Here is a 27,050-nt window from a genome sequence, read left to right on the forward strand (position 1 = left end):
ACAAAAAAAAAAAAAAAAAATATTAAAGATATAATAGGTAAGATATATTTTCATTCTCCCAATATTATATCGGTATGTATACCAGTTATATTGTTAGATTTAAAATATTATTATAGCCTTTGAAAGGGTAAGAGATGCGAATTTGAAAAATATTTTGTATAATTTAGTAAAAAATGAGTAGTGATTTTATCATCCATGGACGGCGGGTACGTAAGGAAAGAAATCTGAGGTGGAATCCACGTCAGCAAAAGGGATGGGGGTTGGAGGAAGCAAACGTGGACACTGGATTGGAAGTGTGGTTCCATTTGAGGGAGAGAATAAGAAGAGAGAGAGAGAGAAAATAGAATATGGAATGCGATGCTCTTCTAAGCGCGAAACCGATGGAATGGAATTGGAAAACTGGCGATTCTGAGTGAATTTAGTGCGCAACAGCCGCTAAACGCTACCCCTGTCCAGATTCATTCCTTCTTTAATTCCTTCCTTCTCTAATTCCTTCTTCTCTGGCTGCCTCATCACTCTTCTCTCTTCAGGGTATTATCTCCTTTTCTTTTTTGGGTATTATCTCCTTTTCTCTCTCTCCCATCGTTAACCTATTTATTGTTTCTTTGTTATTTGTTCTTAGTACCACCACTCTTTGCAATGTACGTTTCTTTATATGCCTGTTCATCTGCTGGAACCTTTTTTTGCATGTCATTTGTTAGTTTGGATCTTCCGTTTCAGTGTGTTTTGTGAGTTGATTGGGATGATTTTGAATCTGTCTCCTTAATGGATTAAAATCAAGTTATTCAATTGTCGTAGCTCTTATGAATCCATTAACATGGTAACTCACAACAATGGTGGCTAATGGAACTTATGAGCAATGATATTCTTGCCCATCGGCTTTGATTCTAGGCACTCTTCATTGTGCATTTCGCTTTATTCTCTTAGCTATATGATGTTTCCATTTTTTAGCTGAAGAGAGAAATGCACAACATCCTTCTTGTTGTGAAATTTTTCTTAGTTTTACCTTTAGATCATACAAAAATAATAGAAGGCTAGGTCCTGGTTTTAAAAGGATGGTTTTCTGACATTTTAAGTCCACATTAAAGTTGAGGAACAAATAAAATGGAATTGGAGATGGAAAAAGTGCAACAATCAATGTTATTTTCAATATCTATTATGGCCCGTAAGAAGCCACATGTAACGACCCAAGTTCACCACTAGTGTCCTTCTTGGTTTTCTGTCCTTCTTGGTCTTCCCTTTCACGCTTTCCCTCAAGGTTTTTAGAATGCCTCTCCTAGGGAAAGGTCTCAACACCCATATACCTCCCGAACCAATGTGGGATCTCACAATCCACCCTCCTTTGGGGCCAACATCCTCACTGACACTCGTTTCCTTCTCCAATCGATGTGGGACCCTCAATTCACCCCTTTCACAACCCTGTGTCCTTGCTGGCACACTGTCTCATGTATGCTCCCCTTCGGGACTCAGCTTCCTCGTTGGCACATGACCCGGTCTCTGACTCTAATACCATTTGTAACGGCCCAAGCCCACCGTCAGCCGATATTGTCCTATTTGGCTTTTCCATTTGGCTTTTCCCTCGAGGTTTTTGAAATGGCTAGGGAGAGGTTTCCACACCCTTATAAATAATGTTTCATTCTCCTCCCCAACCGATGTAGGATCTCACAACACATATCTCTTGGTTTTATCTTCCTAATAGTAGAACTTATGAGTCAAACAAAACCTTCTTAAAATAACATAAGATAATAAAATTGACAAATGGGTCATTGGAGAACAGGCACTGGCATAGGTAGTATAATATCCTCAAATAGCACATAAATATACAAATGAGCGTGTGAGGTTTGCAGAGTACAAAGCATCGGCTTTCCAACGTCCATAAGAAAATTGGGTGGGGGCGGGCAGCAATCCACTTCAGGAAAATGAGATTAATCAAAACAAAGAGTCGTGTATAAGACCTAGTCATGTTTATTCACTAACTGCTTAGTGATTATTATTCATCATGTTTTCCAACCATTTCACCTGTCAAAGAAGTACAATAACAGAAATGAAAGTATGCTTCGAGGACCAAGAAACAGACGTGCCTAGTGGGAGAAGAACTAAAGAAAAGTTCTGCTTTGTCATTTTCTGTGAGAAATATTTTTTAAAAATTCTTTATTATCTAAAAATATGCGTTTTTTTGTTGTGAATGGCTGACTGATAAATCTAGCTTCTGTTCTGTTCCCCACCTGTATCCTCCCATCTAGAACTTACAACTTCTGATTCTTTAAGGTAAAACATTCATTTCAACATCAATCAATATGGAACCTCTACTTTCATTTATAGGATTATAATATTAAGGATAGCTGTTTGTTTTCCCATATATCACAAGATAATGTGAATCACTAGAATGTGACAGTAAAAAATATTACAGTAATAAAAAATGAAAGTAGATCATGCACAAACAAATAGCAGCGTGCATTATGCATATATGAAAGTAGATCGTACGGGTATGATAGAGAGAATAGATTTTACCAGTTTCTTCTTCAAAGAAAAATGAGATCTTTCTTTGAGTTGAATGAAGAGAATCTGAACCATGAACACTATTTTTCTCTGAAACCAAGCCACACATTGCCTTAATGCTATTAGGATGCAGAATAAGATTCATATAGAATTTCCATTCTAGCAAAACCTATGCTAAGTGAGGTTAAAGGAGAGTGAAAAAGAGAAACAATAGACTGACTTTACAGTCCATTGAATTGAGGTATAACCCAAGAAACCGAATTTTGGGGCTTCGTACATATAAGGATTAAGTATAATGTGATTGTGGACACATAATGCGGATATAATCAGTTAGCTTTCCGAATCTAATCGAGTTTATAAAATGTTTTAGATGGTAAGATGTTATTGGACAAGGACATTACAGTCAGATAACTGGGCGATCCTTTCTCACTCCGCACCCCTTACTGGCAAAGGCAGCTATAAGATTAAGAAGAGATGGGGTTTTCTGTTTTCTATTTCATTTTTGTGAAAAATGATGCCCCTTTTTGTTGAATCTACACCCCTTACTATGGTCAGTGCCATTTTAAATGTCCTATAAGTTTGCTTGTGGTGACTACATAACATATCTGGAGCGGGTGCAAACAAGCCTAACTATTTCATGCATTAGGTACTTGAATCTGAACTTGTAGGGAGAGTGCTGGGTAGCAGTGTCGAGCCAGATGCATTTTTTGGTGTCATGGTCGGTCTGCTAGTTTTAAATATATGAAGTTGTTTCTATTAGATAATGCAATCAAAATTTCCTAGCCAACTTCTAGGCACAATTTCTTTTCTCATGGTATTTTTATCTACTAAAGTTCATAATTATCATTTGCAGTCAGGTTGTAGTAACTGAAGATTTCTTCTGCTTTTTTTCTTAACTACTTGTCATGTTACATGCGATAATATTCAGTTTTAAATTTTGACCATTCTTGTAATTTTCTCATCAATTTTTTTATTTTTCTTATAACCCAGTCTTTTTGTTCAATTGTCATATGCTATAAAATTTACTTCTAAATTGTGGGCTGTAGCAATGAAGTGAAGGAATGAAAATGATCTTAAGTTGACAATGACTTAATAGTAGCGATACCGGGTTGATGATAGTACGAGTTCTAGATGAAGTATATTCTGCATAACTTCTAACGTTGTAAAATGATCAATTGTAGAAATAGAAGATCATCACTCAAATGTCTGCTGTGGGAAATGGAAATAACATTTTCTGGCACAACTGTCCTGTCGGAAAGCCTGAAAGGGAGAAACTTCTCGACCAAAAAGGTTGTGTTGTCTGGATCACAGGCCTTAGTGGATCAGGTCTGTTCTCATTTCTGTATTACACATTAGTCATATGAGAATAAAATGTTGCATTTTTTTGTCCTGAACGTTGCTCATAGTATTGTCCTCTTTTATGGACTGACGTTTTGAAAGACATCATAAGCCATTTTCTGTTGTTGTAGGGTGCTTTATTAGATTCCAGAGGAGATTAAGTGATGAATTGATTTAGTAGTGGCTTCACTATTTGTTACATTTGCCATTGGCTTGTATTTCTTAGCAGCACCATATATATCTATATCTATATATATATATATATATATACATACATACATACGAGGATGACAAACCAACTGATAAACGAAAGTACAAGAGAGGGTCACTAGAAAGTAGGATCGCTCAAGACAAAGGAGCCTAAAAAAAGGCAAAATGAAAATATACAGAATGTGGCTCCAGTTAACAATTTAAAATAACATAATTACACACACACACACAAAAAAAAAAAAAACGTTGCAGAGGAAACCCAAAGTCACACTCCAAAGCTCTTTCGAAGATTTATCAATATCTTTGAAACTTCTATTTTTCTTGAGGCGCCTCCTGTCACAGAAGCCATTCTTTTGGTCTAAAAGGAGGATGGTCAACACCTCCTCCAGCATACCTTGACATCATTATTAGGAGTCAAACTAACACCAATTGTCTCAAGAAATCTAATGCAAAATTTTCTGACATAATGACATCTCCATGCAATATTATCTAGATCCTTAGATCCTTGATTATTCAAAACACACAGCTAAGGCCTGAAACCAAAGACGAGGATCTCTGGACATAGTCCGTGGTGGTAACCTTCCCAAAGAAACCAACTAAGAGAAAAATCTGATTCGATTAAGGATTTTATTTTAGCCTCCTAGAGGTTAGCAGCCAAAAAGGAAGATTAAGGGATAGAGTATCCTGCTGGGTATATACATACAATCCAGAAGCTCAAAAGGATCAAGGATGAAAATCAAGGGGAGCAATCCTGTTGGATATATACATACATATGCATTGAACCTAACTTTCACTGGTTGACAATTTTATAGAAAAACATATGATATCCTATATGTATCGAACGAGTTGACGTGCACTGCTAGCTCATTCACTTGAATTGAAAATCAATAGACTAGAGCGTTTCCAAATTTGAAATCATAAAATCTGAACAGAAACATAGCATCCATTTCCAAAGTTTGAATTGGAAGAGGAGATGACAATCATCACCATCACTGGTGATCGAAAGTAAAAGAAGAGTGCTATAATTGTACATACACCCAAACGAAATCACGTCCATGTATTGCATTTCTTGAGTAGTCTAGAGCTAGAATTTTCTGCATTATATCAGTAATGGCACAGAGTTCCTTAAGAATTTCCAAATATCTATAATAATTTAAAATGTCATATATATCAGGTTGTTAGAAATGGGACTACAGAGCATTCAATTTCTTTTTCCCTCTTAATATTCTAGATATCCCTGTTACTGACTCTTAAGGAACCAAATTGTCTATCTGTTAACATGAACTGGACTGTTATTTTGGTTCAATTTTTCACTTGCTTGGAGGCCTACTAATAAAAGACGAGATAAAAATATGTTTCTTTTGCAAAGCGACAAACCAGCACACTTATAATCTTTAGTAAACTGTCTCCTACATTCTTTTTGAAATTTCTTAATTTGTTTTGTGGTTTACGGTGCTTGCTTCTAATCTTTGTGCCTTTCAGGTTCAAATCTTAGAGGGCTAGCTCATTAATTTTCAATCTCTTTCTTATTTTTGTATAAATAATTTTTTGTTACTTGTAAAAAAGATGACATGTGAATGCAGATTCAAGGTAGAGTATATCATTTTAATAGTGTTAAAAAACGCTTCCAATAAAAGGGTTGTGGGAGAAGCAATAAGGAAGGGTGGATGAAATAATAGATGTGTCTACATTTGGCAAATTTCTCACTTGAGGAAAAATAAACATTCTTATTAATGCTGTTCCTTCAAACATTTTTCTTCTACATATTTCTATTTTATCTTTCAGGGAAAAGCACTGTAGCTTGCTCATTGAGTAGAGAGCTTCATGCGAGAGGGAAGATTTCTTATGTGCTAGATGGAGACAACCTTCGACATGGACTAAACAAGAATCTTAGTTTTAGTGCTGAAGATCGCGCTGAAAATATTCGCAGAGTTGGTAAGTATGTTTCCTTTTGAGGTAGTATTCGAATTTGACTACAACATTCATCAGGATCTTTATTTCATGTTAGATGAACCTAAAAACAACATCCACCATATAACTTGTCTAATTTTATATCATGTGATGAATTTTGAGCATCACAGTGCATATGTTTCTGTTGTAATTTGTCTCACTGAGTTGGTAGTTACTATTCCTTTGAAAGATTATTGTTTTATGAGAATATTTGTTGTAAGAGGAGGAGGTTAGTGTGAAGGAAACAAGGAAACTGTTAGAATGGCTTGAATCTAGTACTTGACACTAATAGTGGTTTTGTAATTACTTATAATTGGGTATCAAGGAGTCCTTTTATTATAGCTCATGGCATAATAAAACCCTGGAGAGCATCTCTAGACATCCCGAGTCTTCGTGCTCAAGAGTTTTGCTAAACCTGCCTTCAATTTTCATATAACACACGGTTTTCTTGTTATTTACTACTAAAACGTGTTTATGCATATTTCAGATATCTAATATCCTCTCCTTGTTTGGGTGTCCAACACAGGGGAAGTAGCAAAACTTTTTGCTGATGCTGGTTTAATATGCATTGCTAGTTTGATATCTCCATATAGAAGAGATAGGGATTTCTGCCGTGAATTATTGCCTGAGGCAAACTTTATTGAGGCAAGATTTTAGTAATGACTGAATCAGATATGTAAATATTGTTTGTCACTGAACATGGAATTCCCCTTTGTTCAGGTGTTCATGAACATGCCTCTAGAATTATGTGAGGCAAGAGATGCAAAGGGCCTTTACAAACTCGCCCGAGAGGGAAAGATCAAAGGTATACTTGAAGAATCCATTTCTTGTCTTGCTCCCTAAACCACTTGCAGATAGAAAAGAAAGCGAAAGATCACATTGCACTGTATTGCAGGTTTTACTGGGATCGACGACCCGTACGAACCGCCTCTGAACTGCGAGGTAACAATATCACAAACCATACATGCTTATCAAATCCTTGTTCAACATTTTCATTTCTGTAGTAATATCAAGTCCAATATAGCTTTATAAAGCTTGTACCTGATGCTCTTCCAGATTGAATTAAGGCAGAACGATGGAGTCTGCCCGACCCCGTGCGCCATGGCAAAGCAGATAGTGGCTTACTTGGAGGAAAAAGGATTTCTTGAAGCTTAGTTGCAACCGTTGCCTCGGCCACCTGTTGGGTACGTCGATGTCTGATGGGAAATGTGTTTAAAGAATAGACTGATAGGCAATAAGTACATAATATAAGAGGAGGTTCCTTGAACAAGGAATAGAAGATGTAATTTTAGAAAAAAAATGTAAATCTGATATCTCTGGAAAGAAGTATTATGATAGAGAGATAGATGATGTTGGTTTTATGAAATTGCTCACTTATTCAATCAGTTAGTATTGGGAATGCTTCTGACTTGTCTTAGGTTGGACCAAACTGAAAATTTAGTGTCATAATTCATTATTTATTTGGAAATTTGTTTGTAACTAGTGAACAGTGAATAGTGAAAACTGAGAATGGGAGACAAGCTCTGCAGATACAATGATACTATGTATTGGGCTACTACTGTGAGTGGGCAGGCCTATGCGTAGTGCAGTGGAAAAAATATGCCTGGGCCATGAAGTTGGCTTCGGCTCTCTCGCTGCAATTTCTCTCTCTCTCTCTCTCTCTCTCTCTCTCTCTCTCTCTCTCTCCCTCTCTCTCTCTTAATTTAATTGGGTTGGGTCAAATTGATCCGGTTCTTCGCATATTTAACCTTAAAAAAATAAAAAATAAAAAAAAGAGAGAGATTATATAATCCAACCCACCTCTAATAATTCGGGTTAATTGGTTGGAGTTCTATGTATGAGTGACAAAGATGAGGTAATTCTAGAATTGGAATTATTTAAAAGAAATTAAGAGATGCAACCTAATTTAGAAAATTTTAATTTAAAATTTTGTTTTTATATTTCTGACTTAAATCATATGGTATGAAAATTGATGATATAAATGTCTATTGTGATAAGTATGTCTTTGATGGACATTCAAAGAAGTCTCATGGTTACCGGAAGTGATTTAGGTTAAATTCGAAGGAATTGGAGATAACTCCAAATTCTGTATCTAGAGTCTGTCGTCCTAGATTAACAAATTTTTTAGTTTTCATGAAGAAGTTGAGGGCTAAGGAGCTCTCTATTGGGTTGCCTAATAACCTCTAGAATCTCCTAAAAAGTTCAAGAACGAAGGTCCCAAACGTCAAAGTCAAGTAAGTAGTCATCTTGGACTATTCTTAAGAATAGAAATCACTTAGAATTCAATATGAACCCTAAGGTAAGTATGATTTAAAGGAATACGGAAAAAAGAACCTAAACCATCTGTTTTGCTGATCAAGTAACATTAAAATAGCCACTAAACGAACTTTGATGCCCATGAAATTTTAATGGCTATTGGATAAGGCTAAGTAGATAAACCAATAATGACGTAAAATGACCATAATGCCCCTATAGTAAAATACATTCAATACATGACCCAAATGACTTTCAAATATTATGAAACTTCCTTATTTTAACAAAAATCTTGTTTCTCTATACCACCACTCGGAATCCACAGATTCATTGGACAACGCATGAGTTGTAAAAACTAATATTCTTATGTCCTTAAGGTTCCTTTGAGATATTTTAAGTCCAAACACCTTCCAAATGACCCAATATAGAACATAAAAGTTTACCTAATATTTTAAGAAGGTTGGATCAAATTTAGAACCTAAACCAAGTTAGGGGTATAAGTTAAGATTTGAGGAGAAATGCAAGACTACTCCTAATCTTTCTAGAATGTTCAAGAGCATGTTATGATCTTTGTGATATTTTAAATGACTTATGCATGGTATACCCATGATCTTTATAGGGCTTAAAAAGTAAGTCATGCCACAAGAATAACTCTTGAAGCAAGAAGTTAAGAACCCAAGAAACTAAGAAGAGAGCTGTAAAGACAAAAACCAAGAAAAAGTACACACGCAGTCCCTAGGTCCGCTAAGACAAGAAAAATGTTAGTATCACTCAAGAATAAAGGACCAAGGTCCTAAGACTCAGAAATTCAAAAACCCCTAAAACTCCCACAGTACAACATGTTCATGACTTAGACTACATCGCTTAGAATTTAAGAAACCTTGGAGGTAGATTTTCATATGACATTGCTTGGAACGTATGAAGCAAGTTTTAGACTATACTACTTTGAACATATGAAGTCTTGGGTGTAGGTATTCAGACTATGTTACTTGAAATTTATGAAGCCTCGGGCATAGTTTTTTAGACTCGTTGCTTGGAACGTGTGCACCTTAGACACAAGTTTCAGACTACACCGCTTAGAATTAAGAAGCTATGGGTGTAGGTTTCAAACTGTATCATAGGGAACACATGAAGTCCCAGATGCAACTTTAGACGAAGTTACTTAGAACACATGAAGCCTTTGACGTAGGTTTAGACTGTATCGCTTGAAACGCATAAAGCTTTGGACACAGGTTGCTAGGTTCCGGCCTTGTACCACAAACCTTAGGGGTGTCTGAATATGAGAAAAAAAAAGAAAAAAAAAAATCTATAACATCCCAGGGATAATAAATATTTTTGAATGCCGATAGAAAATATGGTAAGTCCTAATTTTATGAAAGCATTCTGCCGCCATTCTTTTAGCCTCTGGTTTTCGAAAACTTGTCGATACAACAACGCAACACTGCTTGTTCTTGGCAACTACAGCGGTGTAAACCAAATAAAAAACCGAAACTCCATTGACAATCTGAAATTCCACCAAACCCCTCTTTAACAAATGGATATTGCTTTCAAATCTTCGAGGTTTCTTCCCCTCAACAAGATACCCACTACGCGCATCGTTTCCCCACGTCCTTGTACCATTTCCGTCTTCCAATCCAAGCGCTTTGCTCCGATTGCGGCCCTTACAGCCTCCCCTGCAGCTGGATTGTCCGAAACATTCAACAAATTGAGAGAGCAGGGCAAGGTAAATGTCTCTTTGTACTGTTGATGGAATTGATTACGGAGAGCTATTAGATAGAAAATTAAAAGTATTAGGAACTGATTGGTTCTATCTGCTACTTTGTTTGTGGTCTGATGGGATTTTTTCATTGATCAACGTTGTTCTTACTGCATGCATGTTTTAAAGGTCGCATTGATCCCCTACATCACTGCTGGTGATCCTGATCTTTCAACCACGGCTGAGGCATTGAAGGTGCTTTCCACCTGTGGATCAGATATAATTGAACTTGGGGTTCCATATTCGGATCCCTTGGCAGATGGTCCGGTTATACAGGTTTTTTTTCCTTTCTTTTTTTCCTTCCATTTCTACATTTTTAATCTATTGTTTTTTATTCAGCTGTTTTATGAATGTTTTTCTGTAGGCTGCAGCCACTCGGGCCTTGGCTAGGGAGACAAACTTTAATGCAATCATTTCTATGCTGAAGGGGGTAATATTGTTGTAAATAATATCAGCTTCTTTTCCACTTCCACTTTTTGCTCTTAAATTATTTGATGCAATTGAATGAATAGCCTAAACTTATTTCGTTAGCTATTTCTAGAATGACTTGCAGTATGCAGATCCGTTATTAAGTGTAGCAACGAAATCATTTAGATGATAATGCATTTAAACAGGCTCTAAAGTTTTGTACTCAATTTGTTAGGAAACTGGGAGTTTACATGTTTTTTATTTTTTGCACATGGCATCTTCAAATCAAATGTCTATGGAAATATGTTACCAGTTCTATGTGGTTCAGTCCTTTAGCCCTTCATTCATGAAACTGAGTTTAACATGTTTCAATTTGTTTCTGGCTGGTCAGGTAATTCCTGAACTATCTTGTCCAGTTTCCCTTTTTTCGTATTACAACCCTATTCTTAAACGTGGCATTGAGAACTTCATGATGACAATTAGAGATGCTGGGGTACGAGGTAATTTAACAAGCTCGTCAAATCTTCTTCTATTAAATTAGATTTTTTTTTTTCGGATTAATATAATTCTGTCCTGCTTCCAAGATGACGTGCTAAAGGCTAGGCCAATAGTTAATTGATTCAAATGCTAGTTGGTCTTTGCTACAACTTGCATATAAATACTGTATTTAAAGCATCTTTATCCCAGTGAATGGAATGAAGATGAAAAGTTTGGTTTGGATGCCTAATCACTCGTTGCTAAAAGAACATGGTATTTGGAGATCCTTTTTTAAAATTTGTTTTCATTGTGCACTTAAGGGAGGCTATACTTCAATTGAGCTTGTGTAATTCCTAAATTTCCAGATTTGGTATTTGGAACAATTCCTTGTTTTGTATGGGACGTTTAGTGTACGGGTTCAATGTCTTAAGCTTGGAAGTGTAGTGGAGGGTTTACAAAATTTGTGGTTAGGTGCGGTTTTATAGGAAGCCAAAATTGAGGCCAACATGTGTGCAAGTTTCATGAGCCCAAGCCTAGGAAAACTATGTTTAGGAGTCAAGTTTTAGTAGTCTAGAAATTAGGACCATGAATTTAGGAAAATTGTGTTTGGGGTATATGTTTTAGAAGCTAGAGAATATGAAATGCAATGTGAGTTTTGGTTAGAGTTGTAACAGCCCAAGCCCACCGCTAGCAGATATTGTCTACTTTGACCCGTTATGTATCGCTGTTAGCCTCACAGTTTTAAAACGCGTATGTTAGGGAGAGGTTTCCACACCCTTATAAGGAATGCTTCGTTTCCCTCTCCAACCGATGTGGGATCTCACAATCTACTCCTCTTGAGGGCCCAGCATCCTCGCTGGCACACCGCCTGGTGACTGACTCTGATATCATTTGTAACAACCCGGGCCCACCGCTAGCCGATATTGTCTACTTTGGCCCATTATGTATAACTGTCAGCCTCACGGATTTAAAACGCGTTTGTTAGGGAGAGGTTTCCACACTCTTGTAAGGAATGCTTCGTTCCCTTCTCCAACCGATGTGGGATCTCACAAGAGTACTAGTTGATATAGGGATAGGAAAACAAAGGAAGATAGAGAAAGAGAGAGAGAAAGAAGGGAAAATGAGGTGTTGGGGTTCGGGGGACAAAAGGGGCGGAACGTAGAGGAAAGGAGGGAGAAGCGGGGATGGGTAACTATTTATGAAGTTTTGGGCATTCAAGTTTAGGGTCAGGTTACTGGTTAGGTGGCGGCGGCTTGAGCATGAGGCTACTACTCAAGCCTGTTCCCGACGATATGTGTTGGGCTTAACCTCATCCCAAGCCCAACCCCCTCTATGAGCAATAATGGGCAAACACGTTGGAACATTATATGTGTCTATTTGGATTCACCATTGATCATTGAACTATAGTCAATCAACTACATGATTGTTGTTCAAGGGCCTATTAACATAACGGTTGAAAAGAATATGTCAATACTCCTAATATTAGGTGGGTAGGGATGTTTGAATTCTTTATAAAATGGGAATATTGCATTTAAAGCTGTACAGAGTATTGCGTGAGTTGTTAGTATATTATTACCTGTTGCCAACCAAGCATGACTCAATGGATAAAAATACCAATTATCATCCTAAAAGTCGATGGTTCAACCCCCACCGTAACAATCGTTGAACTCAAAATATATTATTATGTGTTCTGTACAAAATCTTAACTTAGATTTTCTTGGTTTACACTATGGAAAATGTGTGACCTTTCTCAACCTTGGGTTTCTGAACATGTTTGTGATCATTTGCACTTTCTTGCAGGGCTTGTTGTTCCAGATGTTCCTCTTGAGGAGACTGCAGTTTTGAGAGAGGAAGCTGTGAAGTACAATATTGAACTGGTGATATTTTTTCTCATAATGGTTGTATAGATGATCTAAATCATTTTCTAGCTTTTTAGGTTTTGATATTTATTTAGTACTTTTACCTTAAGATATTGGAATCTGTTCTCTAGACCTCTAGAACATTGTCTAGCACATGAAACATTCCACGATTCTTGATAACTGCTTCATTGCAGTGCTAAAGATCAGTTTTATTATGAATTTAGACCTTGAGATTTATGTCTATTTGGTCCTTGAACTTTTAAAATTACAAATCTAGTCCTTAAACTTTTGAATTTTTTAAAATTCTTGGATCTACCTGACACAAAATTAGACATTAAATTCAAATATATATAGAGTAGATGTGACGCCCGAGTAAAGGAAGAGTACATGAATGAACCAAGACCACATTTGAATGAGAGTGATCCGGATGATAGAATTCTCGAGAAATGTTTAAAAGAATTGAAGTTACTACCTATACGAACAAGTGGCAGCTCAAGCATAGGACCTCAAGGTTAAGTGTGCTTTACTTTAAACAATTCTAGTTGGGTGATCTCCTAGGAATTTTCCTAAAAAGCATGTGAATGAGAAGAAAACATGCTTAAAGGACCTATGTTGGTTGTGGGAATAGTAGTCTTCACTCTTTAAAACGACAAACAGGTAATGTGGTCATGTCGCAGGGGATGTAGGGGAATGCTAGAGCAATAAGGTGTCGAATCCATATTTCAAGTCTTTATCCGAATCTTGGGCATAGGCAATGAATTTTTAAAAAATTTGAATTTTCAAGGACTTATTAGTAACAAAATTGAAAGTGCAAGGACCATTAGAACTAAAAGCTTAGGGACCGATGCACTTTTGAAACTTCAGAGACCAAATAGACAAATCTCAAAGTTGAAGAACTAAACTTGTGATTTAACTGTGATCCGAAGAAAAAATCTTTGGGAGAGGATATGAGAATAAACTTTGTTAATCACATGAATGATTAGCTGCTAATGCAGAAAACAGTTGCCTTGAATGCTAGAAATTAATTATATGAATCAATTGTTCAACTATACTAACCTGCATCCTTTTTCTATTGTCTCTGGGAGTAGAACCAACTTAATAAGGAAACGTATAGCCAATCCCTTGACTCATTCTTGTTATATTCACTTTTTCTGTAAGATAATTACTCGTTTAACCTTGAGTTGATTGCTTGTTCTTATTTATTTTATATTGTTCTTTTACATTGCTAAAGGTACTCTTAACTACACCAACCACGCCAAAAGATAGGATGAAAAACATCGTTGAAGCTTCAGAAGGATTTGTATATCTTGTAAGGCCTTTTCTGTTTTCTATCTATTTATATGCTCTAACTTTTGATTTTTTTCATCTCATTGGTGCCTCGGTGCCATTCATAAAAAGATGAAATTTAGCCAGTTTCTTTCTTTTTTGGAGTTAATATTTAAAAATTAACTCAATTCCACTCATATTTCTATAACAAAATCAGAAGAAAGGTGTTCATATTGAAGTTCTTTCTTCCAATTATTTTGCCAGTATTATGGCTGCATATCTAGTGTGTTCCAAGATTCATTTTCAGAATGATATTAGCAATGTGGGTGCCAATGAGACTTATCCTTTGTCATATTCCTACAAAGTGACATGCTAGAAAGTTGAGAAAGTTTAGACATCCAAGTTCGACCCCTATTTGTACAAGATCATTACCGAAGTTGTAGCTAAAAGACTTGAAAAGTTTCTTCCAAACTCGATATTCAATTTTGAAAACCTTTCATTGGGGAGAACAAATCATTGATGGGAGTATATTGTTTTGGCTGTCTTCACATACAAACAGAAATATAGATAGCCTAGAAAGAAAGAGAGGATTTTGACGAAAAAAATAATCATCTCTGTTGAGGATTGTTGGGGGGAGTTTCACGTTGGTTAATTAAGGGATGATCATGGGTTTATAAATAAGAAATATATCTCCATTGCTATGAGGCCTTTTGGGGAAACTAAAAGTAAAGTTATGAGAGCTTATGCTCAATGTAGACAAAACCATACCATTGTGGTGCGTCGTGATTCCTAACATGGTATAAGAGCCATGCCCTTAACATTGTTATGTCAATAGAATCTTCAAATGTCGAACGAAGAAGTTGTGAGACTTGAAAGTGTAGTCAAAAGTGACTCAAGTGTCGAACAAAGGATGTACTTTGTTCAAGGACTCCAGATGAGGGAGTCGAGCTTCGATTAAGGGGAGGTTGATCAAGGGCTCCATAGGCCTCAAGGGATGCTCTATAGTGTACTTTGTTCGAGGGGAGGATTCTTGAGGATGGTTGGAAGGGAATCCACGTTGGCTAATTAAGGGATGAACATGAGTTTATAAATAAGGAATACATCTCCATTGGTATGAGGCCTTTTGGAGAAACCAAAAGCAAAACTACGAGAGCTTATGATCAAAGTGGACAATATCATACCATTGTGGATGGTCGTGATTCCTAATGGTCTCAATCTCTTTTGTGATTATGAATTCCATTGTCAAATTAGAATTCCATTGTCATCTGTCTGGCTTGCAATATGAAATCTGTTGTCGTTCAAACTATAGGTGAGCTCTGTTGGAGTTACAGGTGCCCGCACATCAGTAAGTGGTAGAGTTCAATCTCTCCTTGAGGAAATTAAAGAGGTATGTCTGCTTAATACTGAATCTATGAAATGTACCTGAAATCTGTTGATGTTTTAAAAGGCATTGATTTGCAACTTAGAGGCCTCACATTCTGCTATCCACCACAGGTTACGGAAAAACCAGTAGCAGTTGGTTTTGGTATATCGAAACCCGAGCACGTGAAACAGGTAAAGAACTTGATCACATACCATAACATCCAATCAATTGTACAATATAATTGATATGTTGCTGCGTTCATAGGTGGCTGGCTGGGGGGCAGATGGTGTTATTGTTGGTAGTGCTATGGTGAAGCTGTTGGGTGAAGCCCAGTCCCCTGAGGAGGGTTTGAAGGAGCTTGAAACCTTCACCAAATCCTTAAGATCTGCACTCTCTTGATTGAATAACGGAGGGCTGTTTCTTTCATCTATAAACAGGTGCTCAAAATTACTCTTCAAAGATTTCCCTTTTCTTTTAACAGTCAATAAAACTGTCAGCTCATATTTTCTTTGAAGGTATTTGTCAATAATATTATGAGCAAATTTTCTAGATTCCATTAAGGGTTCTTCTTTAATACTATGTAATTTCTCCCGCTCCTCAAAAGCCTACAGGAATGGAGTTGATGCTCCCACATCCATAGCATGAGTAGTTAAAAGCAAGTGAATGATAGGCACACCTGCTAATCGACGGTTAGAATCATATCCTTCGAGGGCACCTAGTTCAAAGAGGGTTCCTCCTTACATCAACTCGTAGTGGAAAAAATAGAAAAAAGGATGCAAGGTAGCTTGCTTCTCTTTCCCTCCCCTATAAGTTAATCTCATCCACGTAAATACATGGATTTTTCAGTTCTAAAAAGGGCGTCAATCCTGCTATCCTGATTAGAAAGTAAAGTAGACCCTTTCGGAGTAGACTCCACTTCAACCACAACTTCAAAGAGACTCGGGCTAAACATTAGGTTCAATCACTGCTGCTATAACGAAAACATGGAACGCAACTTGATTTTGGGAAATAAGAATTAGAGAGTATCCTATGGAAAAGGAAGTGAATTGTGAAATATAATCGAAGAAATTTTAGACCGTGACTTAAAATAACTCTTCCTTAAAACACCCCTAATAAAAAAAATGAGATATTAATAAAAATAATATTATATATAAACAATTGAGGACTCTTCATACAAAGTTGAGATGAAGTCTAACACATGACCATTATAAAGTTTCGAGAAATAGTTTTGCAGAAGTTTAAACTTGAAATTGATGTAAAAAATCGAATACATTGGTGACAACAATTTAACAATTAGGTAAGTGACCTTAGGGTTGGAGTTAACAAATTAATTGATGTATGATGGTGTATGCCCGGTGGCTCATGCATGTACCATATTAATTATGTGATGCTTTTATGCTCTTTGCATTGTCATGTGATGTATGTCATGTATGCACATGATTTCCATTACTGTAACGACCCGACTTATCATATAAGTAGCGGTAAGGGTCGTTACGAAAAATAATATGATTTATTTGGAAAAGAATGAAAACCATGAAAAAACGATCATTTATTAGAAATAAGTGTAGGGGTACATTTATTTGGAAAAGAATGAAAACCATGAAAAAACGATCATTTATTAGAAATAAGTGTGGGGTACCCCTTTCAAAAATTTAAAAAACAATGCTCCTAAAAATATTCATCAAAGTAGGAAATTTAAAACTAAAAAGAAATCAAAGATATTGATGTGACAGCCTAGTTCAAACTAGGCGTCTACAACATATTTCCTTTTGATTTTAAATTTCCTACCGGATGTCCTTTTGATTTTAAATTTCTTACTTTGTTTTGAATATCTTTAGGCGACATTGTTTTTAAAATTTTTAAAGGTACCCTATACTTGATTTCTAATAAATGATCATTTTTTTTCAAATAAATTACATTATTTTTTGTAAGTGCCCTGACCGCTACTTATATGATAAGTCGGGTCGTTACAAATGGTATCAGAGCCAGACATCGGACGATGTGCCAGCCTTCTCGCTGTTCCCCGAATGGGGGTAGACACGAGGCGATGTGCTAGTAAGGACGTTGGGCCCCAAAAAGGGGTGGATTTGGGGGCGGTCCCACATCGATTGGGGGAAGGAAAGAGTGACAGCGAGGACGCTGGCCCCGAAGGGGGTGGATTGTGATGTTCCACATTGATTGGGGAGGAGAACAAACCACTATTTATAAGGGTGTGGAAACCTTCCCCTAGCAAACGCGTTTTAAAGCCTTGCTTTGAGGGCAAGCCCAAAAGGGAAAGCTCAAAGAGGACAATATGTGCTAGCGGTGGATCTGGGTTGTTACAATGTATTGTAAGGCCCAATAACAAAATAAGAGTTATAAAAAAATAAGCTCTAGGGTTTAGCATTGCAGCGAAACCCTTAGCCAGCCACCGCCCGCCCCTCTTCCTTCTTTCTGTCGCCGCTGGCCGCTCGTCCTTCTTACTGCCGTTGCCGCTGCCCTTCTCTCTTTTTCACTTTTCTTCCTTAAGCCGCTGCCACCCAACGTTCACGGTCCCGCAGTCGATTGTTTCCCACACCACTCTGTGCCCCTTGTTAGGTTATGGAGCCTTGGTCAATGGTTATATCCGATAAAGCTATATATAGTAAAGCTATATATTGTAAAGCTATATATGGTAAATAGCTATATATATATATATAGTAGATGGCTAAATCTGGTAAAGCTATATATATAGTAAACTAAACCATATATATATCTCGTCCGGTAGAGCTTTGAAGATGTACTTTTCTATTCTCTGTAATTCTCTCTTACTGTACATACGTGAAGTCATCAATACGAAAAAATCCTTTTAGCCAGAGTTCTCCTTGCAATTTTCTCTATCCCATTCTTTGTGTTCATCTAGATCGAGTGTGTGCGTTGTTGTGCGATCCCAACAACTGGTATCAGAGCTAACGACTGGTATCGATCCCCAACCACTAGTATCAGAGCCAGGCAGAAGTCAGAGCCAGGCAAAATTCACCACGATCTGTGAAGATGGAAAGTTCAAAGATTGAAACTGAGAAGTTCGATGGATCTGATTTCGGTTTCTGGAAGATGCAGATTGAAGATTATCTGTACTAGAAAGATCTTCACGAACCTCTGTTGGGGGTGAAGCCTGATACCATGACCACGGAACAGTGGAAGCTCAAGGATCCACGAGCCTTGGGGCTGATCCGGTTGACGCTATCCAGAAACGTGGCGTTCAACATTATCAAGGAGAAGACAACGTCAGGTCTGTTGAAGACGCTGTCGAATATGTACGAAAAACTGTCGGCTATGAACAAGGTGTATTTGATGCGAAGATTGTTATGAGTCCTTGTGAGAACTGCGTTACGAGCAAACAGAAATGAGTTAGCTTCATAAAGACTGTTAGAGAATTGAAGAAAAGTACCGGAAGCGTCGCTAAAACTCCAAAGAGGGGGTTGGGTCGGCCGGAAGCGTCGCTAAAACTCCAAAAGGGGTTGCATCGACCAGAAGCGTCGCTGAAACTCCAGAGGAGGTTGGGTCGGCCAGAAGCGTCGCTAAAACTCTAGAGGGGGTTGCGTCGCTGAAACTCTAGAGGGGGTTGCGTCGCTGAAACTCCAGAGGGGGTTGCATCGCTGAAACTCCAGAGGGGGTTGCGTCGGCCGGAAGCGTCGCTGAAGCTCTAGAGGGGGTTGCGTCGGGCGGAAGCGTCGCTGAAACTCTAGAGGAGGTTGCGTCGCTGAAACTCCAGAGGGGGTTGCGTCGGCCCGAAGCGTCGCTGAAGCTCCAGAGGGGGTTGCGTTAGTCGGAAGCTGCGTCGCTAAAACTCTAGAGGGGGTTGCGTCGGCTGGAAGCTGCGTCGCTGAAACTCTAGAGGGGGTTGCGTCGGCCGAAAGCGTCGCTGAAACTCCAGAGGGGGTTGCGTCGGCCGGATGCGTCGCTGAAACTCCAAAGGAGGTTGCATCGGCCGGAAGCGTCATTGAAACTCCAGAGGGGGTTGCGTCGGCCGGAAGCTGCATCGCTGAAACTCTAGGGGTTGCGTCGGCCGGAAGCTGCATCGCTGAAACTCTAGAGGTTGAGTTGCTGGAAAAATTCACATAGTGATGTTGCAGCGGATACTCAAGAAACTCCTGAAACTCTTGCTGAGAAACCAGAAGTGAAGCAAGTGGGAGTTGAGGTTGAGTTGCTGAAAGATTCACATAGTGATGTTGTAGCGGATACTCAAGAAACTCCTGAGACTCTTGCTGAGAATCTAGAGGTGAAGCAAGTGCGAGTTGAGGTTGAGTTGCTGAAAGATTCACATAGTGATGTTGTAGCGGATACTCAAGAAACTCCTGCTGAGAAACCAGAGGTGAAGCAAGTGGGAGTTGAGGTTGAGTTGCTGAAAGATTCACATAGTGATGTTGTAGCAGATACTCAAGAAACTCCTGAGACTCATGCTGTTGGCGAGGAACCCGATCTATCATTCAAAACACAGAAAGCGATACCATTTCACTCGGAGGTTCGTTGAAGATGGTGACGTGTTTGGAGAAGATAGAGGGTGCAAAGAATCCAACAAACATGTTGACAAAATGTGTTGATGTTGGAATATTGAGGTTGTGCAAAACCTCAATTGGTATGGTGTAGTGAAGATGCTCATGGTCGTTTGAGTGTGAAATTCTTGGTTGACTAGATCAGTCTCCAAGTGGGAGAATTGTTAGGTTATGGAGTCTGCTCCTTATTTATAGCTTGGTCAACGGTTATATCCGGTAAAGCTATATTTAGTAAAGCTATATCCGGTAAAGCTATATTTAGTAAAGCTATATACAGTAAAGCTATATATGGTAAATAGTTATATATAGTAGATGGTTAAATCTGGTAAAGCTATATATAGTAAACTAAACCATATATATATCTCGTCCGGTAGAGCTTTGAAGATGTACTTTTCTATTCTCTGTGATTCTCTCTTACTGTACATACGTGAAGTCATTAATACAAAAAAATTCTTTTAGCCAGAGTTCTTCTTCAATTTTCTCTATCCCATTCTTTGTGTTCATCTAGATCGAGTGTGTGCGTTGTTATGCGATCCCAACAACTGGTATCGATCCCCAACACCCCTTCCCACATCAGAAAAACCCCGCCTAGCACCCAAATCGCCGCCGCGAGGGAACGCCATCGTCATTGCCAGATCCGACATCAAAAGGATTTAAACGCTTACATAGGAAGAAGGCTCAGTTCGAGGGGAGTCGGACTGACGTTGATTAGGAAAGGCCAAGAAAGCAGATCCTCTAGTAAGGGACATGCCTATTGAAACTAAACGTTTTGTTTTTTTGAAAAATGGGTCAAACATAATTGTCCTATGGCTAGGTGCTGTATAATCTGATTGCCGAGTGTAATTTGATTGTTGTGTGTGTAATCTGATCGCTGTGTGTGTAATCTGATCGCTCTGGGTAATTGTGTGTAACCTGATTGTGGTGTAATATGGTTAGGTTGTGTTGTTGTGTAACCTGATTGTGGTGTAATATGGTTAGGTTGTGTTGTTGTGTAACCTGATTGTGGTGTAATATGGTTAGGTTGTGTTGTTGTGTAACCTGATTGTGGTGTAATATGGTTAGGTTGTGTTGTTGTGTTGTTGTGTAACCTGATTGTTGTGGAATCTGATTGTGGTGTAATATGGTTGGGTTGTGTAGTCGGGATAGGTGTCTATTGCCAGCATATTGTGTTTGTAGGTAGCCACGGTTAAGGTTAGGTTGTGTTGTGTAACCTGATTGTTGTGGAATCTGATTGTAGTGTAATCTGGTTAGGTTGTGTAGTCAGGATAGGTGTTTATTGCCAGCATATTGTGCTTGTAGGTAGCCACGGTTAAGGGGTTTGTGGTAATAGTTACACGCTGTGTTTCGGGTAACTAGCCACCAATAGTCACCTTTGGGGGGATTTTAGAAAACGACTATCCAAGTAGGGTTACACGCACGCTATGTGTTTTCGGGTAACCAGCCGTTGATAGTCAATTGGAGGAAATAAGGAGGTGAGGTCCTTGTGGTAATGGTTACACGCTGTGTGTTTCGGGTAACTAACTAAGAATAACCACTTTAAGGAATAAAGGTGGCATTGAGGTTGTGGTGGCAATAATCACCTACTGCTTGTTTTGGTACTATAACGACCCGACTTATCATATAAGTAGCGGTCAGGGACTTTACGAAAAATAATGTGATTTATTTGGAAAAGAATGAAAAACATGAAAAACATCATTTATTAGAAATCAAGTGCGGGGTATTCGTTTAAAAATTTAAAAAACAATGTCACCTAAAGATATTTAAAACAAAGTAGGAAATTTAAAATCGGAAGGAAATCGCAAGAAATTAATGCCGCCTAAAGATATTCGAAACCAAGTAAAATTTAAAATCAAAAGGAAATCAAAGATATTCAAAACAAAATAGAAAAATTTAAAATTAAAAGGAAATGAAAGATATTCCCAACAAAATAGGAAATTTTAAAATTAAAAGGAAATCAAAATATTCAAAACAAAATGGAAATTTAAAATCAAAGAAAATCGGGTGTGACCGCCTAGTTCCACCAACTAGGCGTCCACAACATAGTTTAAATTAATAACAAAAGTGCAGAAACGTCTCTCCCACAAATTAGACTATAAAAAAAAACATAAAAATCCTTGGATCGTCCCGTGATTGACTTTGGCATCTTACTCGTCACCTCCGTGCCACAACTTCGCTTGAAAAATCATTTTAAAAACCAGATGAGTATAAAAATACTTAGTAAGAAATTCCCCTATCAGGGTCAACATTTTAAAAACAGGATGAGTATAAAAATTCTAGGAATTTCGCTATTGGAGTCAACATTTTAAAAACAGGATGAGTATAAAAATACTTAGTAAGGAACTCCCCTATTGGGTCAACATATAAATCGTGCTGCAGGTGACTATTGCCACCACAACCTCAACGCCACCTTTACTCCTTAGAGTGGTTATTCCTAGTTGGTTACTCGAAACACACAGCGTGTAACCATTACCACAAGAACCTCACCTCCTTATTTCCTCCAATTGACTATCAATGGTTGATTACCCGAAAACGTTACCCGAAACTACACAGCATGAAACCTTTACTTGGATAGTCGTTTTCTAGAATCACCCCAAAAGTGACTATTGGTGGCTAGTTATCCGAAACACACAGCATGTAACTATTACCACAAACCCCTTAACCGTGGCTACCTATAAGCACAATATGCTGGCAATAGACACCTATCATGCCTACACAACCTAATCATATTACACCATAATCAGATTCCACAACAATCAAATTACACAACAACACAACCTAACCATATTACACCATAATCAGATTCCACAACAATCAGATTACACAACAACACAACCTAACCATATTACACCATAATCAGATTCCACAACAATCAGATTACACAACAACACAACCTAACCATATTACACCATAATCAGATTCCACAACAATCAGATTACACAACACAACCTAACCATATTACACCACAATCAGATTACACAACACAACCTAACCATATTACACCACAATCAGATTACACAACAACACAACCTAACCATATTACACCACAATCAGATTACACACAGCAATCAGATTACCCAAAGCGATCAGATTACACACATAGCAATCAGATTACCCACACAGCGATCAGATTACACTCGGCAATCAGATTACACAACACCTAGCCATAGGACAATTCTGTTCGACCCATTTTTCAAAAAGACAAAACGTTTAGTTTCAATAGGCGTGTCCCTTGCCTGAGGATTGCTTTCTTGGCCTTTCCTAATCAACGACGGTTTGACTTCCCTCGAACTGAGCCTTCTTCCTACATAGGCGTTGAATCTTTGCTGCGTTTAATCCTCTTGATGTGGAATATGGCAACGACGATGGCGTTCCCTCGCGGTGGTGATGTGGGTGCTGGGCGGGATTTTTCTAATGTGGGAAGGGGCACGGAGTGGTGTGGGAAACAGTCGGCTGCGGGACCGTGAGCGTTGGGTGGCAGCGGCTTAAGGAACATAAATGAAAAAGAGAGAAGGGCGGCGGGCGGCGCAGTAAGAAGGAAGAGCGGCCAGCGGCGACAAAAAGAAGGAAGAGGGGCAGGCGGTGGCTGGCTAAGGGTTTGGCTGCCATGCTGAACCTTAGGGCTTATTTTTTTATAATTATTATTTTGTTATTGGGTCATGGGCCCAAAACGTGGGCCTTACAATTACACTATATTATGAATGAAATGAAATGTCATGTATAAATTGTTACGTCTTACCCTGTAAAGTTATGTGATGGATTACGTGATGTATTACGTGATGTTTGTCATGTATACAAGATGCATATATGAAATATGTTACGGAGGGAAGGAGAAAGGAAATGAAATAAATGGTATGTTAGGAATGAAAATTATGGGACCTCGTGCATGTATGTATGTCATGTGCATCGAGATACTTTTTTGTTATGTCTTACCTTATTTCATATGTTGTAGGTGGATGCTGAACGAAGATATTATACTCCTCAAGTAACGTGCTCGGTGGAAGAAACATGTATTTCTAAATTACTTTTTTTTTTTTTTTTTTGGTTATAATACACAACCAAATGACTAATTTTAACAAAGGTTAACATTCAATTTTTTTTTTAAAAAAATGTATGAAGATTAAGTACAAGACAATTGTTGAGATGCTCAGCCCTGCATGTAGTGAAGTTGGGTGGAATATTTGGGTGGAATATTTGGGTGGAATATTTGGGTGGAATAAAGAGTTCAAGTGAGAGGTATTCAATGCATGGGTTAGGGTAAGATTGCAAATTCATATGGTTCTAAATTTATATTTGACATATGGTCATCCAAATGCCAAAAGCATACAGAACAAACCATTCTCCCTTGTGATGAGGATGTTTTCGAGCCGGTGGAAGAGGATGTTCGATTGGGTTCAGAGGAGTACTACGTCCCAGAACCACCACCATTCGATGCCCTAAAAGAGATGTTGGAAGAGGATATGTCGGAAACGCCAACCAATAGGTATACTAGAATTTGCCTACTAGAATTGAAACGTGGTCACCACTAAGAAAAGGGAGAAAAGGGAAAAAGAAAAGGGAGAAAAGGGAAAAATGATGGGCGTTGTATGGACACCAATAAATATGCAAACAATTCATTTTGTTCACAAGGACAACTTCTTATCAAGGACAACTTTTGTGCTGTAGAGAGGAGATATTGGTGAGTGAACAACTTCCACCTTTTTTTTTTCTTTCTTAATGCTTTGTTTTTTATGAAATTTGCTACATATATGAATTAAATATAATTATTAGTAAGAAAAATAAAATAAAATAAATAATTTTAAAATAATGCCTAGAAAAATAAAATAAAATCCACGTGGATAATTTATTGCAATGATATGAGACTGTAGATACAGTTATTTGCTTAAATTTATCTCCCAGGGTTAAAAAAAATAAGGAAGAAACATGTCATGAAATTGACTTTAGAATTACCTGCAACTTATTAAACACAAACTTCATAATTCAACCTAGCTTAGTGTTACAGTTTCACTTCTTCAGTCATGTGGCGTCGTGATCTTAACACGCTCATGACAAGCGTCATTCATATTTTTCGCCCGACTTTATAGCTTCATTGGATCTTAGGCAAGGTTTGTCTTCGCCAACTACATATCACTTATGCGGAATCCAAGCTTGTTTGGCAACCCATACCACCTGCACGTGCATATTCAATCGTCTACAACACAACTAACTTGCCTCTACACTAGACTAAGTCATTTAGCTCGACCTTGCCTCTACTCGAAGCCAAAGTCTCTCAATGCAACGTCGCATCCTATCGTCTCATCTTGGTTCCCAATTAACATGACCCTCATATTTTAACGTCATCCCAAGTCACGGGGTGTCGTGGGCCATCACATCTCACTCTATCATGCCTTCTAGAATGGACCCACATGTCATTCATAATCTCAAGACATCCATCCATTCGGGTTCAATCGAGGCATTGACCCTCCGTGCCCATGCCATGTCATTTATAGATACCGTATCGATAGCGAGTGCAAAATTCAATCTCTGACACTCGGGTTAGGGCGTAATACTGGCACACTCGTGGCGCCTGGTATTGTCCTCGAGAGATCTATTTCAAAAGAAGTCACGAGAGACACTCATCTCGAAATGCTCACCCTCACTGTGACACACACATGTACCATAGGATAGTTTGTTTATGCCACAAGGGCAGGGGTAGTGGAGAAAACTGACACCATGCCTCTCTCTATAGAACATTTTGAGGTATTTTCAATGCTTCTTGTGTAGACGTGATTTTGGTGAACGGTCATACGGTGTCGTGGAGAGTCCGTTCGATGTCCGATTGACACCAAATTTGGAGAGCATTCATATTTCATATGGACGAACTTGACTCCATAACCGCATGCCTAGAATCCCCTCGGAACCATGGCTTTCGAGGTTAAGGTATGGGGTCCTACTCGGCCCTTCAACAAGCTTATTTTTGACACTTGTGGCTCTTGTCTTGCTTATGCCTCGTCTTTTCTTCAATACTATTATGTGTGGTGTGTTAGATGATGTGATAAGAACCAAGAGACATCAATCATATAATATACTTCAATGAAGATCTGAAGAAAATATTGTTGAAATTATCAAAAAATGTTTCAATTCATGCCACGTTGAGGAAGAATGAAGTTTGAATGTTACAAATTTTGGGTAGGTTACAGTTTAGAGTAATTTATAGTTATTTTATTTTAAGACATTTTATTTGCTAGTTACATTTACGTAATGACTAATTATGGTCCTTAAGTATGAATGTTACAACTTTTGGAATGCTTTTTCATTTTGAGGCTATATAAAGCCATGTATGTTGTATTTGTAATGTAGACTTGGAAAATGCAGTAAAAGAAGCATTTATGCTCTTCTTTAGTCAATGGCTAAGTTTCTTTGCAATTCTATGTAGTTTAGGTTGCATGTAGAATAATTCAAGCTCGACATGATCAATCTTGCTTGTGGAGTGATTCGAATCTCAATTAAGTGTTCTTGCGTTGAGATATTTGATCGACAAGAATCATTCAAGCTAGACATGATCGATCTTGCTTGTGGAGTGATTCGAATCTCAAACAATATTCTTGCCTTGAGATATTCGATTAACAAGGTAATCCGAATCTTACTCCCCTTGTAGGGATTTCCACATATCATGATGCATCGTTCTTCTCGGTCGCATCATGACACTCGTTTAGACTCTCACATGACCGAATGGTCACTACTTCTCTTACCGCAACGTGAGTCTCACAACCTACTCTGTTTACTGGAAAGTTGTGACACTCAGTACCCAACATTCCCTCCTTAAACTCCAACTTCAAATCTCAATCTAACTCAGCACCTTTAACATTAAAAAAAAAAAATAAAAAAAAACATATTTTACATTCTATTTCCCTACTCCTCTACTCCGAACGCAACATTCATTAGACATTCTTTTTAACCATCCTCTTTCTATTTTTCATAAACCCTATTTCATGTTAACCCACCCCCTCCCTTCCATTACCTGCCACTGCACCCTGCACGCTGCACTCTAGCTGCCGCAGTCTCAGTCTTCCGACGTAAGCGCCGACGCCCCCCCCCCCCCCCCCCCCCCCCCCCCCCCCCCCCCCCCCCCCCCCCCCCCCCCCCCCCCCCCCCCCCCCCCCCCCCCCCCCCCCCCCCCC

At 38.3% G+C, this 27,050-nt stretch overlaps 3 protein-coding genes across 6 annotated transcripts in view; all 3 read left to right on the plus strand.

Moving 5' to 3' along the window:
- Positions 1-310: 310 nt before the first annotated feature.
- LOC111439259 (adenylyl-sulfate kinase 3-like) lies at positions 311-7,465 on the plus strand. Of its 3 annotated transcripts, XM_023077032.1 has the most exons (8): positions 323-531; positions 3,146-3,217; positions 3,681-3,825; positions 5,833-5,982; positions 6,524-6,642; positions 6,718-6,802; positions 6,893-6,939; positions 7,054-7,465. In XM_023077032.1, exons 3-8 carry the CDS (start codon positions 3,702-3,704, stop codon positions 7,150-7,152), a joined length of 624 nt encoding a protein of 207 aa, XP_022932800.1. In that variant the 5' UTR covers positions 323-531; positions 3,146-3,217; positions 3,681-3,701; the 3' UTR covers positions 7,153-7,465. The 3 variants fall into 3 exon arrangements, with proteins under 3 accessions (XP_022932797.1, XP_022932800.1, XP_022932798.1); XM_023077029.1 differs by lacking the exon at positions 3,146-3,217 and having other exon boundaries at positions 311-555; XM_023077030.1 differs by lacking the exon at positions 3,146-3,217.
- A 2,143-nt stretch (positions 7,466-9,608) lies between these two features.
- On the plus strand, positions 9,609-15,928 carry LOC111439260 (tryptophan synthase alpha chain-like). The gene is made up of 9 exons (XM_023077033.1): positions 9,609-9,973; positions 10,136-10,282; positions 10,371-10,436; positions 10,806-10,914; positions 12,692-12,768; positions 13,982-14,059; positions 15,326-15,403; positions 15,511-15,570; positions 15,644-15,928. Exons 1-9 carry the CDS (start codon positions 9,785-9,787, stop codon positions 15,776-15,778), a joined length of 939 nt encoding a protein of 312 aa, XP_022932801.1. The 5' UTR covers positions 9,609-9,784; the 3' UTR covers positions 15,779-15,928.
- A 10,897-nt stretch (positions 15,929-26,825) lies between these two features.
- LOC111439253 (T-complex protein 1 subunit theta-like) overlaps positions 26,826-27,050 on the plus strand; it is a 19,242-nt gene continuing 19,017 nt past the window's right edge. For both annotated transcript variants that reach the window (XR_002709779.1, XM_023077026.1), the window contains exon 1: positions 26,826-26,945. The gene's annotated coding sequence lies outside the window, so the exon portion shown is untranslated. The remainder of the gene's footprint in view (positions 26,946-27,050) is intronic.

Source organism: Cucurbita moschata, unplaced genomic scaffold (assembly GCF_002738365.1).
Source record: "Cucurbita moschata cultivar Rifu unplaced genomic scaffold, Cmos_1.0 Cmo_Scf00088, whole genome shotgun sequence".
Classification (NCBI taxonomy): Eukaryota; Viridiplantae; Streptophyta; class Magnoliopsida; order Cucurbitales; family Cucurbitaceae; genus Cucurbita; species Cucurbita moschata.